The 18,517-nt window shown below is 33.5% G+C and overlaps 1 protein-coding gene across 3 annotated transcripts in view; it reads left to right on the forward strand.

The window, feature by feature from the left end:
- The window catches only part of LOC150109456 (trafficking kinesin-binding protein 1-like), a 574,911-nt gene that overhangs the window by 483,254 nt on the left and 73,140 nt on the right, over positions 1-18,517 (forward strand). For all 3 annotated transcript variants that reach the window (XM_090413241.1, XM_090413254.1, XM_090413248.1), the window contains one exon: positions 6,273-6,509. In XM_090413241.1, coding sequence (XP_090269367.1) covers positions 6,273-6,509 — 237 coding nt within the window. The remainder of the gene's footprint in view (positions 1-6,272; positions 6,510-18,517) is intronic.

The following is an 18,517-nucleotide window of genomic DNA, read 5'->3' on the forward strand; positions in this document are numbered from 1 at the left end:
TAGCCATTGGAGAGGAAAGTGCTGTGTATGTGGTTAAGCTCAGTAGTGAGGGTGGTTCCACTGGAACAAAGATTGTTGGCTCTCTTGGTAAGAGTTTTAATAATGCCATATTGTTGAGAGGGGTGGTGGTGGGAGAGTTTGTGAATGTATCTGCCTGTGTGTGTGGGTTTTCTGTATACGGTGAAGGTGAGTGTATCATTAGGCAGGCATGTGACTAAGGTGTCTAGGAAGGGTAAACAATTGTTCTTTTCCTTTTCCATAGTGAACTGAATTCTTGGATGTAGACTATTGAGATGATTGAGGACGGAGTCTAACGTGTCTGCCTTCCTAGACACCTTAGTCACATGCCTGCCTAATGATACACTTACCTTCGTCGTATACAGAAAACCCACAGACACAGGCAGATACATTCACAAACTCTCCCAACACCACCCCTCTCAACAATATGGCATTATTAAAACTCTTACCAAGAGAGCCAACATTCTTTGTTGGTTCCTTGTTTTATGCTGGGAAATTTGACTGTTAGTTATATTAGAGAGGCTAAAAATATAGAAATTATTTTTATTTTCTCTTTTTATTGTATAGTTTATAATTCCAGGACAAAATATAAATCCTTGCATACTTTCTTCACTTAAATATTGCTTTACCTTGGAGAACCAATGTTTAATGTTTTTGTGCTAATTTTGTCATGTCATATCACTAAGTTTTTTCAAAATATCGTAATCTACTGTTCTTTGCACTTTTACCTTGTTGGTTTCCCTGTATAATCGGTAGTCTTTACAAAATGAAATAAATGGTTATTATTTAAATTGATATGTATATATTTTCCACTGGTTTATATTTTTTTTTCCAATTTTAAAGTAAGCGATACTTTTGCGTATATTCTCTGATACAAAATATGTATATATGCATGCACCAAATGTGGAATTTCATATTTTCACAATAGAATTGAACTTTATTTCGAACAATTTTTAATTGACGAGTTAAAAAAAATAATAATAATAAACAGTTTAATCATTTTATTTGCATAATGCCAATTCTGGTTCACTTTTTTTTTTTTTTTTCCAGAAATGGTTTTTTGTATGTTTGTTTACTTTGACACATTTATTGGGAATGCTGGTTGTTACAAATGCCTGTTGAATTGATTGTCAGTGATTTTGTTGTGATGGAAATTAGGCACAATATGTTCAGTTGATAGTAAATGTTAAAACTTGAGAAAGAACTATTTATTTTCCCAGAATATTTCTTTACAATGATTCCTTACAAATGTTTTTCGAATTTTTATTGGTTTTACTATTGCTACTGTGTCATATAACATTACTGACCTTTGTTCTGTCCGATGTTTTGGAGTCAATCAGAATTCAGAAACATATTAATGTAGTTATATGTAAACCTAAGGGATTTACTGTATTGAGAGTTTTTATGATACTGACAAGGAAGAAGAAATTTTTTTTTTCATCAAAATGACTCAAGATGTGTTGTATGAAAAATAGTATTATTAATAATAATAAAAAAAAGGTAAATGGTCTTCTGTCACTTACAAATACATGAAGTACATAAGTACTTCATGCATTTGTAAGTGACACTGCTAGTTATACAAGGTAAAAATTAGCATTAACAAAAGCTTATAAATTGAACACATCTGGGATTAAACATGCAACTATAATACATTAGGTGACCATGGTAGAGTACACCCAGGCTAACGTCTGACAAGCAATATATTTGGCCAGCACAAAATTTTTCAATCCCTTTCTATAAATATTGCACTTATATTTCAGTTTTTGTAGAAACTGATTGTTTCTTATTTCCTTTATTTTATCACTTATTGTAATATTTAATTTCCTTTATTTTTTATTATGATTTTTTATGTTATTTGTGAAGAATTAATTCATTTATGAAGTTGTTTAGCAGTATATTTTGATTTTTTATGATATTTGATTATGCTTTGTTTATGATTATCTCTTATTACTTATAGTATACAAAATCAATTAATTTTAGTTGTGTTTCCTAATATTTTTGCATGCTTGTGCACAGACACATAACATACTGTATTTATTCAAATATGAGTTGATAAACCTGAATATTGCATTTCCTGGTATAGGTTCTTGCTACTTAAGGGCTGAAATTTTTCTTTTTGTCTTTATACAACACAGCACAAAATTTTCAATCATCTTGCACTCATTGTGTATTCTTTACTTCTGTTTTAGTCATACTACATCTTCCAGAAGTATTGAGATATATGAGCATAAGCACTTAATATGCATGTTTCAGCTCTAGTAAACATATAGAGGAAATTCTGCCAGTATACTGGTCTGAATGGAATATCTCATTTGCATATCTGAAAATGAAATGGAGAATGAAATATTTCCACTGAAATATATTCACATATTGTAACCAAGTATGCTATTTTAACGTGTGCTATATTGTATTTCAGTGCCGAGATGGACTAATTTCATCAACATGCAGTAGAAGAAAGTTAAGAATATACTTGGGAGCTAATGTTGATACCGAAGGTGAAACTGACCAGGATGTAATGCAAAGATTGACAAAAACAAATACCTACTTTCATAAAATTGATTAATATATAGAAATCATGCAAACATTCTAATAAAACCAAAATAAAGATCCTAATAGCAATGTTAAGGCTGTATTATTTTATGGATCAGAGACATGAAAATTGACCAAAAAACAAAAAGTTAAATCAAAAAGCTTTGAAACAAAATATTTTTGCGTGAAATATTAAAATATTTTGCAGCCAGCATATAACAAATGATAAATTATGTAAATGGACTGAGCAAAAAAGTATCATCAATGAAATTTAAAAAATGCAGATAAAAATGGATGGGACAGCAGGGAGGTTCTAAGGAGGTTCACATGTAAACATTGTTTGCTTAAACAAGAATATAATTTCTTGTCAAGTATAATTTAAATTGTCTGACTTTCCATTTGTGGTTCAATATTTTGGAAATCTAGGATACAAGAAAGCATTTATGAATGCTTTTCATCTAAAGGTGGGAGTTAACTTGTCTCATATGTTGTTAGGGTTTTCATTCCTGGAAATTTGTAGTTTTCTCCCCTTGAGACACATATACTAATATGTCTCTATTATTAGTATATACAGTCAGTTCTCGACTTGCAACAAGGTTCTGTTCTGACTATTCTATCATAAGTTGGAAACCAGTATATGAACTTTAAAGGATATTTTAACTGATTCTACTCTTTGTTTATAGTGAAATAATAGTGTATAAATTATAACAATAATTACTGTACACATTACTGTAATGAAATGAGTGTACAGTGGTGCTTCTGTGCAGTTTACAGTAAAATAATTAATTGGAAACACATGAAGCAAGAGTAATTCTTCAAAGCTGATGCTCTATTAATTGAATGATTCATCGGAAGAGGAGGAGGAAGGAAAGGTTAGGTTATCATCACATTCAGGAATTGTAACAAAGCAGTGTCAGGATGGTTAACTTGATGCATAACTTGTTTAAAGGTTGGGCTCATCTTAAAGGGTAGGGTGACAGCAGGTGTGTGGACTTTTTTAAAAATTTACACATTATAGAACAGGCACACTTTGCCTTTTCTTTTCTGCATAAATTTCTCTGTAGCAAGCAGTTACAGCTTCACATCATTCTGTCTACTTTGTTAAATCTCTCCATGTTAGGGTCCACATTCTGAAAAAAAAAATTGCCTTATTAACGAAGGCAAATGTCTTGCTGTAAAGTTTTTTTTTTTTTGAGAGCTCAGATGCTTTGTTCTTTTTTTCTCACTTTTCTTGTTCTGCAACTTTCTGTGCTTTCAGCTCTATAAGGGCTCCATTTGTGAGATTTTCCACAGTTTCTGCCAACTGCTCAGTATCATCACTGTCAATCTTCAACTCTTTAGCTAGCAGCTCCCACCTTATCACCAATCTCTTGTAAGACTTTATGATTGTCAATCCTGTGAGTGCATGAACTTATATTTTCAGCAGCTTATTCCAAACACCATCCATACATTCTGCTGCCACCTCACTCCATGCTACATGTGCATTCTTTGTGCAGTGCAACATATTATATTCTTCCAAACATCACTGAGGTTTTTCTACCCTTAGTAGCAGCAGTAGCCTGAGGAAAAGCATTTCTTAAATGATAGTTTTGAAGATAGCAATAACACCCTGGTCTATGGGTTGCAGGGGTGAGGTGGTGTTTGGTAAGTTTGTTAAGGGGATGGCTGTCATAAGTATGAGTGATAGTAAGCTGCATACATTGTTAATTGAGGACTGACTGTACTAATATGCCTCTATATTAGTATATGCTAATATGCCTGAATCAGCTAACTAAATGCTGATAACACAATTTTATCAGAATAAAGGATCAGTAGTATTCTAAATCTTTTCCAGTACTTTTCAGTTTTTTTTTTTAATTTTCTCTCTTGTGATAAATTGAGAGACAAGCAAGTTATTGTTCCTCTGTATTGAGCCTTGATAAGACCCCATCTTGACTACTGTGCCCAGATTTTGGCGCCAGGGTTTCTTCTTGGTGGGGAGGAGGTGGAGAGGATCCAGAGGCGAGTGACCAAGATGATAACAGGTCTATGGAATGAATCTTATGAGAACAGGTTGAAGATTTGTGGGTTGCAGAAATTGGTTGATAGGCGGAAAAGGGGTGATATGATTGAGACATTCAAATTACTGAAGGGTTTCTATAAGATTAACTCAGAGGATATTTTTGGGAACGTGACTGGTGGTGGGAGGACTAGGGGCCATCCATGGAAACTGGGCAAGGGTGTTAGAGCTAGGTTTTTTACTTGGAGAGTGATGAACGAGTGGAATAAGCTGCCAGAGTCTGCTGTGGGTGCTGTGACTGTGAATGACTTCAAGGCGAAGTATGATAGATACTGTGTGAATATTGAATAGTTGTTCTTGACATGATGTTAGGGTCTCCCTCAATGAGTCTAAGGACTCCTTGGAGTTATAATAATAATAAATTTAACTTTGCACTTGTCAACTCCAATTCCATAGGAATTTTCTGGCAAAACTTCCATGTAAGTGTGTTATTATTAATACTATAGTTATTCAACATTTGTTTTCTATTGTTTTCTTTTCTAAACTTCTCTATTGATAGAGAAGTTTTTTGCTTTTTTTTTAATGATGTCAGCTTACTACACTAATTTATGTGGGGTAACTGCACTTGCTCAGTTAATTATCATACTTTTATTACTCCAATTTTCTCTCGTATTTTGGATATCAGCTATCTGTTGAGGCAGTTCATATGAAATTTTTAATCTTATTTTTCTTCAGGATTTTCTTCAGAGTTGAATCCAAGAGTCTGTGAATTGTTTTAGGTATGTTCAATCCACAGGATGCATTCCTAACTGATAATTTTTTTCCTTTTCAAAGACTTGAACAGATTTGATGTTTTATTGTGCTTTCCTTGGGCATCTGGATCTCTTTTTCATGCATAGATCCTGTTCTTTTAAATTTATTCACGGTTTAAATGTTTTGTATAAAAAATATATATATAATCATATTCGAAATTTATGTATTAAATAATAAAATGGTTATCAGTCACAAATTACAAACTAGAAATTATTTTCAGTCTTGAAATAATTTCTAGTTACAAAGCTAGCATAACATACACACACCCTCTTTCATAAGTTAAATATTAATGTGATTATTAGTTACAAATGTCTGCATGGCATGAATCATTACATCTCCTTTTTTTTTTTTTTTGCCTTAATAAGTTAATAAGTGTATGTAATTTATGAAGCTTTTGCTACGGTACACACACTTCAGCTTTAATAGAGATGAACGTTACATATGGGAAAAAAATTAAAAACCTCATAGTATGGTCATTGTTTATGACAAAAAGAAGTACTTCGATCTATCCTTTCACCATTACAATAAATTTTTGCCTGTTAACGTAGACATTATAAATCAGAGCCTGTGTGTTAATTGGAATTTTGACTTCCATCATTTATTTCATTGAATACTTAGGATTATTTTTTCAATTAATTGTTGATTTCTGAGACTTTTTGAAATTTATGTTTCAGTAGGTTGGAGAAGCAGTCACTTGTATTGAAATAAATACAGTATGTATGTGCAATAATAATTATATACACTCATTCAGTATACATATAGCATGCATACATGTGAAGATACACACAACTTATAGATGACAGGATTTTATGATGAAGTGAAATAGTTGATATTATTTCACTTAATAAATTTTAACTGCATGGCTTACACATGATTTTCATCAAAATGCTTGTCAATTTATTACTTGTTTTAGGGGACTGAGTAGAAAAATATTTGATACAGTCAAGTGTGCTAATGGATTTCATCATCGTCGCTCTGTTCACACACGTCATAATTCTTATCTAACTCCTGGTATGAGCCAACAGAGTTTATCTTCTCACTTTTCATTGGGTCAGTTGTCTTCCATGTCTTTCCAAAATGATAGTCAAACTTCAGATAATGAGTCAGCATATGCAGAAAGTTATCATACAGATGATGATGGACAGTATTCGTGAGTAATTTTGTATTCATATATCTTTATATTTATAACAATCTTACAGTGTCACTTGTTGTACAGGTGGAATTCTTTTCCTGATGTGACTACTGTAAAGGAAACATCGTAGTATACAGAAACAGATTCCTTCTTTGTCCATTTAAAATAGTGGCAGTTCATATGTTGAACTTGTTTTAGATTATCATATAAATATATTTTAAGTTAAGAAAGATTTTTATTGTGACAAGCATAAAGATATTCATAATCATATCCAGTTTTTATCATTTTTAAATTTTATTATTAAAATGTGTTAATATATAGATAAACTGTTATATCAAACATTCTTTAGCAAAAGATTGTTTCTATTGCAGTCAATTTACTATATCACACACAATAAGCTGACTAAAGTTCCATAGTACAATGTTATGCTTAGAAATTCGATATAGCAAACTATCATTACAACAAATTATTCTTGTGTCGTTGGAAGTTTTCCCACTTGGTTATACTATAAATTAAAGATGCCAAGAAGTTATATTCTTGGTTTAATCCTTTATCTAAGTGTAAGCAAAGAAAGTTTGCACCTGAAGTAATTTCAGCATTGGGCAACTCATATATAGAAGCTAATGACTTCACATTACTTGCCTTAGTATCCCATAATGCAAAGCTTGTTTGCTTACACTTGGATAAAGGATTAAACCAAGAATATAATTTCTTGGCATCTTTAATTTATTCTTGTGGTCCTTAGAAGTTTACTGTTGTGAATGTTGACTCTTTCAGGTTGAAGCAATGGTGTCTATTTTATGTTAGTTAACACACATGAGTTTTATGATATAAAACAGTTATTCAACTCTTTCTATAGCAGACATGTTTGTAGCAGGTAACAAACTTGGTCCCTACAATTTTCATAAAATGTTAACAGTAATTATTAATAGAAAAATTGTTTTTTTAATTTCTTTCATAAAATACAAATATTAAAATAACTGATAAGTTTTGTTAGTTTTAATAACTGATAGCTTCTTCAGAGTTCTGATATCAATTTATATAATGCAAAGAAGATAGTAGACATTAAGATAGGGATAACCTGGTTATTTTTATATTTGTGTTGTAAATTCATAGTTTTTTTTAATAAATAGTCTCTAGAGGTTTACTGAAGTGAGATTGTATATTGAAGTGTTGAGTATCAATATTAATGATACTGATCTGGATCACTAGCATCATATTGATCTAATGTTACAGAAATAGTTACATTACATTAATTCACTAGATAGAGTAACTGGCCAGGTTAGCTGAATACATGCCAGATGATAAAAATGATTTATCACCTGAAGATATTAACAGATATCCATGTTATCCAGTGACATTTGAATACAATTTGTAGGTTGTACAGAATCTTATGTCAGACAGTGAAAAATCATCTGTCACTCTACTTATTGGAATGAAATGTATCATGTTTGTTCTAATATCCAATTATTATCAAATTCACATGCTCATTACTAATATGTTACAGGTTTACTACCTTTCACGGGGAGGAATCCCATTGGTTACATATAGCACATTTAGAACCCTAGGTACAGCTGCTTCATACCTAGTTGGTAAGGGGTGCTTACACCCATTTACAAAAATGCTGCGTCACCTAATGAAGTGCACAAATGTGTTCCTGCTATAGGAGGCTTCAAATCCATAGTCTGTTGGTTAGCGAGTAAAGACTCCACTCTAGCCAAGCCTACTTATGAATATAATTAAATATTTAAGTATTAACTAGAAATATTCTCCACAGCATTGTCAATTTTTAAGTGCAGTCACTTACTATGGGGTTGAATAGGAAAAGAGATAACAAAAACATGAAATACTGAAGTTCTCATGTGGTAGATACATCATCATCATGAAATTCCTGCTATGCACCCTCATGGTATGTATAGGGTACTTGTGATGATAGTTCTACATGATTATGTTTGCATTACTAGCTTGCTGTGAACAGTTTTCCACCAAATCAATCTGTTATTTGTCAAGACTAATATCGTCAGATCTTACATTTGTCTTCAAGGAATGTTGTTAATTGCTGCACTCCACTTATACACTGGTCTTCCTCTGCATGTTTTTCTTGGCATCAGACGTCTGCTCTGATGCCAAGAAAAAACACTCCTCTCCCATTCTGTTTGCAGTGACTGTCTGAACAGATCTAATGTATAGTTATTCTTGAATGCTAATGATGTCAAGTTCCTTTCTGCATATACCGGCCACTGAATTAGAAACTTTTATTCAATACTTTTCGGATCTCCTTTAGCCTGAATTACAGCACATGCAGTTTAACATAGATTCCACAAGATGTTGGATTGCATTTACAACATACCAGGTATCACCAGACAGTCCTTTAACTAGCTCAGATTTGACAGAAATCTGAGTTTTGCTCCTGGATCTGTTTTTCTAACATCTCCCATACAGGGACATGTTAGAACCACATATGGGGTTCAGATCCAGGCTTTATGGGAAGATGGTGAAAATCCCTGTCATGCTCGCTGAACCACTTGAACAATTCTTGCCCGATGGATGGTAGCATTGTTATACATGAAACAACCATCACTTGCTGGATGAAAAGTCAACCCAGCAAAGCAAGCTGGGTTCATCGCACCCAAACTCTTTGCCTATTATCAGTACAAAACAATGTATACTGTGACTTTTTTTCCATTGTCCAGTTACGGTGTTCCTGATATCACTGTAAATGAAGTATTCAGTTCTTTGCAGAAATCAGTGATTTCTGAATAGACGTGTGACTGGCAATACCAATCCTCTTCAATTCCCTGTGCATAGTTCAGTGAAATAGCCTTCTCAGACAATGGCAATCTTGTTCCTGACAGACTGTCTTAGGACTGCAGTTACACATCTTAGACAAACAATGTAGGTTATTTTTCCACAGATTTAACACCTAGGATATCTTACCTTTTGAGAAACTACTCAACCCTGCTGTTTTCAAAATTGTGGCACTAGCCAGATGGACACCCATAATAAGCCTTTTATTTAACTCCAAAATATCCTTTTTTTCTCCTATTGTGATCAACACTATTGATGATTACTGACTAGCAGCATTCTTAAATAGTTGTGTGGAACATGTGGTCACACACGTGACTAAGTATTTTATATATATGCTGTGTAAGTGACATTTACGTACATCTGCATAAAGTTTTGTAATTCAGTGACTGATATGTGTAATAACTTCTTATTTGGTTCTGTCATTGATGCTGTCTCTTTATTCTCTTAATTTTTCTCAGAACTTTGATCAACTTTTCTGTTCTATTCTTTGATCAACTGTTCTGTTCCTAAGTTAGCATTTTGGCTAATGCCTTTTATTCCATATAAATTAACTGTAACTGGCTTCCTACCATACCAGCTTTGCTTATTTTGTTATCTATTTCCATATTTAATTTATCATTTTCATTTAAAATAGTGCCTAAATAACAGAAACATTTTAATTGTCTACAGGTTCACCATTGAAAATGAAGTTTTTGTTTTCCATTTTTCTGCCTATTTTCATAGTTCTGCTTTTTTATTGCAGATATTCATACCCAATTTGTACTGAATTTATTCAGGATCATAACATTTGCATAAATTAAGAGAACTGACTTGATTGTTATTGATTTTGATTTCGCATTTAATGCCACTTTCATTCATATTATGATTCATATAGATTATGAATAACAGTGCAGATATTCATTCTTGTTATACATCTGTTGTACCATCTTTCTGCACCTCCTTCAATTGTAACTGACTTACAGCTTAATTATAGACTATAAATTGCTCTGTGTAATGTTTAATTGCACTATATAACTATAGTGTTTTGAGCAAAACACTCTTGCCAAGTTATCACCTGATCTACAAAACTTAAAATATCAATCCTTTCTCATTCCCTTGATTTTTCATTTATTTGTCTTAAATTGAAAATTTGATTCTGACACACTTAGGTTTTCTTCCTAAATCTTGGTCTTCCTCTGGATTTTTATCCTGTCAAAAATAAAATAAAAATAAAAACAATAAAAAACATTAAAAAAAAACACTTGTTTTGCTAACCTTTTCTTTCCCTTTCTGTTTAAGTGACCATATCACCTGAGATTAGCTCTCCTGTACCCCTCTCATCTTTTAATGCTTATAAAAAATATATATAATGCAGCAATGAGCATTTCATAAGAAAACAACTGGAGGAAGTCAGAGAGTGGGTTGGGGGGGGTCATCAGTTAAGGGAACAGCTTTCTTCTGAATGCAATAAAGCATTTTAAGGGAGTTCCTAGGTGCTCCACCCCAAATGTAAGAACAGTATGTAAGGTTGGGTCAATTTGAAATTTATAAAATGTCAGGAGTTGAGCGGAAAATTTATTGTTCAGAACAAAAAGAACACCAAGCTTTTTAAGAAGTCAAACAGGCTATGCACATGATGCGCTTTTGCCAGGTAGGCTAAATGTAAATGTCAACAAAAAGAGAGAACTGATCCTCATTTGTAAGCAGAATATTGTCAAAAGTGAGGGAGAGTGAAAGTTGTTTTTCTTCTAGAAAATGAGATGTATTGCATTTAGATTAAAACTTACCAGGTTATTCCTTATCCACACTTGAAAATGGCAAGTGAAAAAAACATACCTTAAACACTTGAAAATCAGTGTTTAAGATATTGGTTAAAGAGGATCTTGAAGCCTGAATCACCTGAGTATTACAAGGTTTGAGATTGAAAAAGAGGAATGGAGAATATTGTCATCAAAAAAGCTATGAATAGGATTGGATGTCAGAGAGAGAGAAAGAGAGATGATCATTAATGTATAGGAGGAATATTGTAGGTGAAAGCATGGAGCTCTCGGGTACTACAGCAGGAACTGAAAATTCTGTTGAAACCATCTGCCATGACCTGCAGTGCATGACTGGAGGGGAAGCTTGCGATCCATTCTAAAAGGGTAGGAGGAATGCCATAAGATGGTAGCTGGTAAGAAGGCCAGAGATGTGATCAAATGCCTTGGAAATACCAAGAAAAACCACTTAAGTTTTTCCAAACTTTTCCATGACCTGTGTCCAGAAGTGGATGAAGTTAGGAAATCTGTAAAACAAGAATGGTGGAATCCATATTGGTAATCACTAAGTAATTGGTGAGTCTACTAATAGTGAATCATGTGACTATTGATGACCTTTTCAATTATTTTCAAGAGTATTGAATGCAGAGCAATAGGATAATAATTTGATGGTTGAATTATCTCTGTTTTTGGGAAAGGGTTGAATAAAAGCTTGCTTCCAAGCTGTTGAATAGATGCCAGATGAGTATGGCAACATGAAGAGATGATACAAGATGGGTATTAGCTCAGATGCACAAGCTTTTATTGCAACTGGAGGAATACCATCAGAACGAGGAGACTTACCTGCATTTTTTTTATAGTTGTCATGAGCTGTTTTGCAAACTGAGTGAGAGGCTGAAGTTTTGAGAATGGAGGCCATTGGACATGTGTTGAATTTTTGACTTGGTCTGCTTTGGCAGTCCAAGCCAGAAATTCAGGGTTTGGGATAGGAGTTGAGGATTTTGAGAGAAGTGAAGTATAAAAGCACTCATCCCATTGAGAATAATTTATTAGATTGGAGCAGATGCTAGGATCAGAAGCGCAGAAGCAGTAATAAGCTGTGGAAAAGCACAGAAATCCCAAAGAATCACAGTTGACACTGTTTTAGTGCCCATAAGATACGAGACTGAGATTGACAAAAGGAAAAACAGACCCGAGTTACATTCAGACTTGCCAAGAGGAGATCTAACACCAGTGGTGTATGTAGAGGATGTACTGGTTAAGAAATGCTCCAGGGTGTTGGAAGAATGATGATTGTCTGGAATTCTGGTGGGTTAGTGAACAGTTTGTGTTAAATCATTACAGACAGCAATTAGACTTTTCTTCCAGCTTGATCTGTGAAGTTGAAGAAGAGAAGCCCTCTGAATTGTGAACATTGAAATTACTGTTGGAATAATTAGATTGTTGGTGATCAGCTTTCAGATGTAATCAAATAGATAACAATCTTGAGCGAAATCAAATTGTATGGTGGCATTTCGAGGCCTGATGACCTTGTTAGACCTGACAAATGTGCAAGTCCCACCCTTCTTAAGAAAAGCATTGTGCGTGATGTAAGGAGGAAAGTTGAGATGAGATGTAGTCTCAGAGGATGCTAGTTGAGATTGTGATGAATAACATGTTGGGTTTGGATGTCTGTAAGTTGTAGTGCATGTTATTGATATTAGAATTGATCTCAGTCTATCTGAAAGTGATTTCCCCATGGGAATTTGATGTTTTGTTGTTTTTTTGCAATTTTTTATGCATTTTTGAGATTTTTTTTTTTTTGGTCATTTTTATGGGAGATTTTTTTTTTAGCTGCAGTAACTGTATAAATATTTTATGTTGTCTTAAATACTAGGAAAATTTATAGAGTAGAGGGTGTGCAGCTGGAGTGAAGGACTTATGGTCACCACTTACACACAGGGAATGCTCAAGCTGCATTCCAAGCATGGCCACGAATAGTGCCCAAGTTACACAGGTTTTCTTCAAATTCGATATTTGGAATCTTTATCAGGACAGTTTTGGTTTAAATCAGAAAAATTAGGCAAAATAATTCAAAATGAATTTGTTACAGACAACAATCAATATGCAGTGCATACAAAAATCAACATTGAGATACAAGCAATTTCTGTGATAATGAATAATATCACTATATAAGAATGCTTTTATGAAATGCATCTTTCTATCATTATCTCACATAATTTCCAGACTTGCCTTTTATTGTACATGCATTTAATTATAAACTACAAATTCGTAGTTTATAATTTGTATGGAGAAATAAGACTAGTTGGGAGCATTAAGAAAAACATGAGTTCTGTCATATGATATACATTATAAGAGTCATCAAATGAATGCCCGCCTCGTTTGGCCACTCATAATTCGTGCAGGTATTTTTGGTGCTGCAAGTTTCCTTGCAACTGTAAAATATGAGAATGATTAATTTTATAATTAATCTGTGGCTTCAATATAAAGAGATGAAAGACTACCATTAATGGCAGTGATAATATAACGTAAAAGTTGAGTAATTTTTGAATGAAGTTTTAGGAAAAGATGAACACTTTACACTCAGTCGTAAGTTGAGGCGTGAATGAAGCCATACTATGAGTAGTGTTTTATAACTCTTTATGTGGCATGATAAGACAGTAGTTGACAGCAGGCTCTCCAAACTTTTAAATTCACTGGACTTATTTTTCTGTTACTTAGGTATAAATGTAAGTATATAGTGATTAGACACCATTAACCTTCCCAAAAATGTTCAATACCGTCCAAAAGATCAAAATGTATAATCTGACAATATAAGAGACTTAACAAAAACCATATCAGTTTGGAAGAAATTGTTTATGGGAAACTTATAATGATGTAATCTGAATTACGTTGTATACTGTAATAGTACCCTGTACACACCTCCAAGGTTCACATCAGGAAATGTTGATCACACTATTCCTACATTAAGCAAAACCTCATCTGCAGTACAAATATCCTGGTGTGTTTGACATTAGATGCAGATATAATGGCTAGATCACCTTGTCCTATGAAATATATGAATAGGAACTGTAATGACATCACCAATTGCACATGAAAGAAATCTGGTGCCATTGATTTCTCATCATCATCATCATCAAATTCCTGACATGTACCCTCAAGAGGTGTACAGGATATGATGGTACTACATGAAAAATTTACACCATTACTAACTTCCTATCTACAATTTTCCTCCAAATCAGTCTATTACTTGTCAAGACTCCAATATTATCATTATCAGATCTTATCGTCTAAGACACATCATACCGTATCAATCCACCTATATCTTGGTCTTACTCTGGGTCGTTTTCCTGCCAACCTGGCAGAGAACACTTATTTTGCTAATCTTTCCTCGCCCATTCTGTTTAAGTGACCATACCACCTGAGATTAGCTCTGCTAACGCATTCCTGGATGCCGACAATGTCAAGTTCTTTCCTAATATCCTCGTTTTTAATATGATGTGCACATTTTATGTTGGAACATGGTGTTAGTAATAACCAGTCCATGTCCTATGCAGAAATCCAACAGGTATTTGCCATTATTATTAGCTTTGCTCTTTTCTACAAATTTCCCTAAAATATTTTTGTATGTCTGACAATCATTTCCTACTCTGCTATTCAGATCCCTAACAAGGACCAACTTTTCCTTTTTCATTGTGTCAGTTGCTTTTTCTAAAGAATCAAACAATTCCTCCACTTCTATCTTAGTAGAACCTTCTGTGGGACCATAAGGACAAATAAGTCTCATTGTCCAGTTCCCCATTCTGATATTTGCCCACATCACTCTGTTTGAGACTGCCTGCCATTCAAGAAGTTTAGCATCGTATTTTTTGTTGAATACTATGGCTACTCCTTCTTTTCCTTGATTGTCATTGCCTGAATATAACATTTTGTATATATTGCTCAGAAAGATCTCACCAGTTTTTATCTTTTTTGTTTCAGTCACCCCTATTATGTCGATCTGGTACTTATCTAATTCTCAGCTAGCTCCATTTCATTGCCATTCAGGGTTGATAGTACTGATCTTTAACTCTGGTGATGTTGAGTTGAGGTGTGTTTTCAGATTTGTTCCAGTAGCTGACTTTTCGCTGTTCGCCCTGGTTCCCTGGTGAAAACAACAGGGGCCTTGTTTAACTGTTTAAATGATGGTACAACTTCACAAAATTTCATGCCTCAGCTGGCATGAAATTTTATGAAGTTGTACCATCATTTTTTATTTTTTATTTTGGTTTAACTAATAACAATACAATTTGGTCGGCTAAATCCCAAATTGCCAGTCCATCCTCGTTCGTTCAATATCCAGGTAGATACCCAACAGGGTGCACCACGAGAAGGTGAGGATTGGACATTAGGTCAGAAGCCCTGGTCGGGTCTCCACATTCCTTTAAAGGCTATGTGGAGGTCTCCTTTCAGTTATACAGCTTTGACCCTTCTCGATGTGAAATTCTGTAAATTTCAGTTTGCTTACATATAAGGACTTTAAACTTGATCTGATTGACCTTGGGACTGTTAAAAGAAATTATGAAAATAGCTTCACCTCACAGTTAACTTTCACTATAGCAAGTTACTGAAAAATCAACATCTGAAGCCTGTAAGAATAATACTGTGCTAAACTGAATTCCCTATAGCAGACTCTTTACTGTAACAGGAAATTCCTTTGTGACCCTAGGAGTTTGCTGTGGTGAGTCAGCTTCAATATAAACAGCATGATGTACATGTCAGCATTTTCAGCTTTAGTCTGATGTTTTAAATAAGCTATCCACTTTGCTTAATTGTGTAATACTGAATCACTTCAGTTTCTCAGTATAGGTTAATGTAAATCCCATCCATGTGGGTTTGTAAAGCTGTATAGTACACTAACATATTGCTAAAGGCTAAACTGTTGGATAATTATGTGATTTAATGTTTGAAATGTTTGTGTATAAATACAATAATAGTAGATGTTCTGTCAAGTGTATTTATGTAACTATACATAAAAATGGTCTGTGCAGTTAGCCTAGTGGCTATGCGCTTCACAACCATATGCTTGGGGAAGGAATGTCATAGGTTTAATTCCTGTCGTCAACATGAGGAGCTTAAGGATCTTCCTCAGCCATAGCCAAATTAACCAGTCTTGGGTGTGGACAGCAGGGTTTTTCCCACCAGTTTATCTGGGGTTTTTCATCCTGCAAGCAGGCAAACTGGCCCCGAGAACACACAGGCTACAGTCATAGGATATAGTACAGCAAGGAAGGCAATGGGAAACCACCTTGCTCATAATCATTTCCCCTAGTATGGTAGCATATAGTTACCCCCACCAGCCATATGGCTGAGGGAATAGAATAGAAATAGAATAAAAACATAAAAATGAGACTCTCACTATACCACTCCTCCATCATAACAAATTTGCTCACTGTAGCAAACTATTCCTGTAGTCCTTATAAGCTGCTTGGTATGATAAGAATCAGCTATATATATGGCACATTTTTTCTTTATCAGTAATCAGATTTCATTAATTCTTAGGAAAGTCAATTTATATTAACAATAATAATAAGTAATGTGGTGCAATTTTTTTCTTGTTCACTAGTACTTTTAATTAACTGGTGATATTGTAAACTTTAAAGGAGGTTATTACCAAATAATTAAAACTATTTTTTTACCTCATGAAAAGTATACAAAAGGGGAAAAAAACTACTAGTACTAATAAATTAATACAGTGAACTCTAACTATAACAAACTCATAGAGGTCACAAGAATAGTTTGCTATAAATTTCTATTATCATAGCATTGTACATATAGATGAGTTTTTAGAGGCACTTTTTTTTTTTTTTTTTTTTTTTGCAACATGGAAAAAAACATTATATGAACATGTATGCACAAGATAGTTGATTAACTTAACAAGGTATAAAAACAAATATTTTGATCTGGAATTTACAGATTATCTTCAGTATAACTGATAATTTAGAAAGGCGGAATAACAAGAATGGATTTCAAAAGAGAAACAAACTACATGCTAGAATGATATAACAGTAGATACAAGGTTAACAAAAGTATACAAAATAAAAAATTACTTGCAATTAATAAAGATTACACTTTCAAAAATGTTTGGTAAGAAAGAACAGTCATTCCAATTCTAGCTTGGGTGGTGTGCTTTGGCACTCTCTCTCTCTGAATAAGCACTCAAATTTAAGATGTATACCAACATTAAGTCAGGCCTTTGTCCAGAACATAATCCACATAGGTCTAAGTGGATAGTTACTTTTATGCAATTTCAGTGAGTCGTGTGTGCTGGAGGGGGGGGGTTGAGCTTTTGATGGTTTCTTGGTCTGTGGATGTTGCTTTATCCAATAACTTGTTCAGTATACTGAGTTAACTTTTGGTAGGATCTATATTAAGCTGGGAGTAGGTATTCTGATCTCGAAGAAATTTCATTTTTCAATCATACGATTCAATCTAAGACTATAGTTGTTTCCTTTGATTATGATTCAATGGTTGATTCTTATTTTCATACTCTTTCATTTTTTTTTGAATGATATTTGTATATTTATGTGGACTTCTGAAAGCTGCTCAACTTTGATTCATTTTTAAACTTTCTTACACACTTTTCAATGTGATATTTAATTTTATTCTGTTCACAGCTGAATGCAATCATTTCTGATTTTAAATCATTTGTATGCTCTAGTGTCCTGAATCAAATATCACTGTCAACAATGACATAGCCTGTGAGCCCATCTTATTTCTTGCATCCTCTCTCTGTGAATTAGTGCACATTTTTATGTTGGAATGTGATGTTAGTAATAATTAATCCAGGTCCTGAACAGAAATCCAGCAAGTATTTACTGTTATTATTAGCTTTGCTCTTTCATCCAAATTTTACCATGACATTTTTATGTCTTGGTAAATTTTTATTTTCATACTCTTTCATTTTTTTTTGAATGATATTTGTATATTTATGTGGACTTCTGAAAGCTGCTCAACTTTGATTCATTTTTAAACTTTCTTACACACTTTTCAATGTGATATTTAATTTTATTCTGTTCACAGCTGAATGCAATCATTTCTGATTTTAAATCATTTGTATGCTCTAGTGTCCTGAATCAGATATCACTGTCAACAATGACATAGCCTGTGAGCCCATCTTATTTCTTGCATCCTCTCTCTGTGAATTAGTGCACATTTTTATGTTGGAATGTGATGTTAGTAATAATTAATCCAGGTCCTGAACAGAAATCCAGCAAGTATTTACTGTTATTATTAGCTTTGCTCTTTCATCCAAATTTTACCATGACATTTTTATGTCTTGGTAAATTTTTATTTTCATACTCTTTCATTTTTTTTTGAATGATATTTGTATATTTATGTGGACTTCTGAAAGCTGCTCAACTTTGATTCATTTTTAAACTTTCTTACACACTTTTCAATGTGATATTTAATTTTATTCTGTTCACAGCTGAATGCAATCAT

The sequence above is a fragment of the Typopeltis vanoorti genome, chromosome 2, assembly GCF_054136105.1.
Source record: "Typopeltis vanoorti isolate ZY-2024b chromosome 2, IOZ_Tvanoo_1.0, whole genome shotgun sequence".
In the NCBI taxonomy this organism is placed as follows: domain Eukaryota; kingdom Metazoa; phylum Arthropoda; class Arachnida; order Uropygi; family Thelyphonidae; genus Typopeltis; species Typopeltis vanoorti.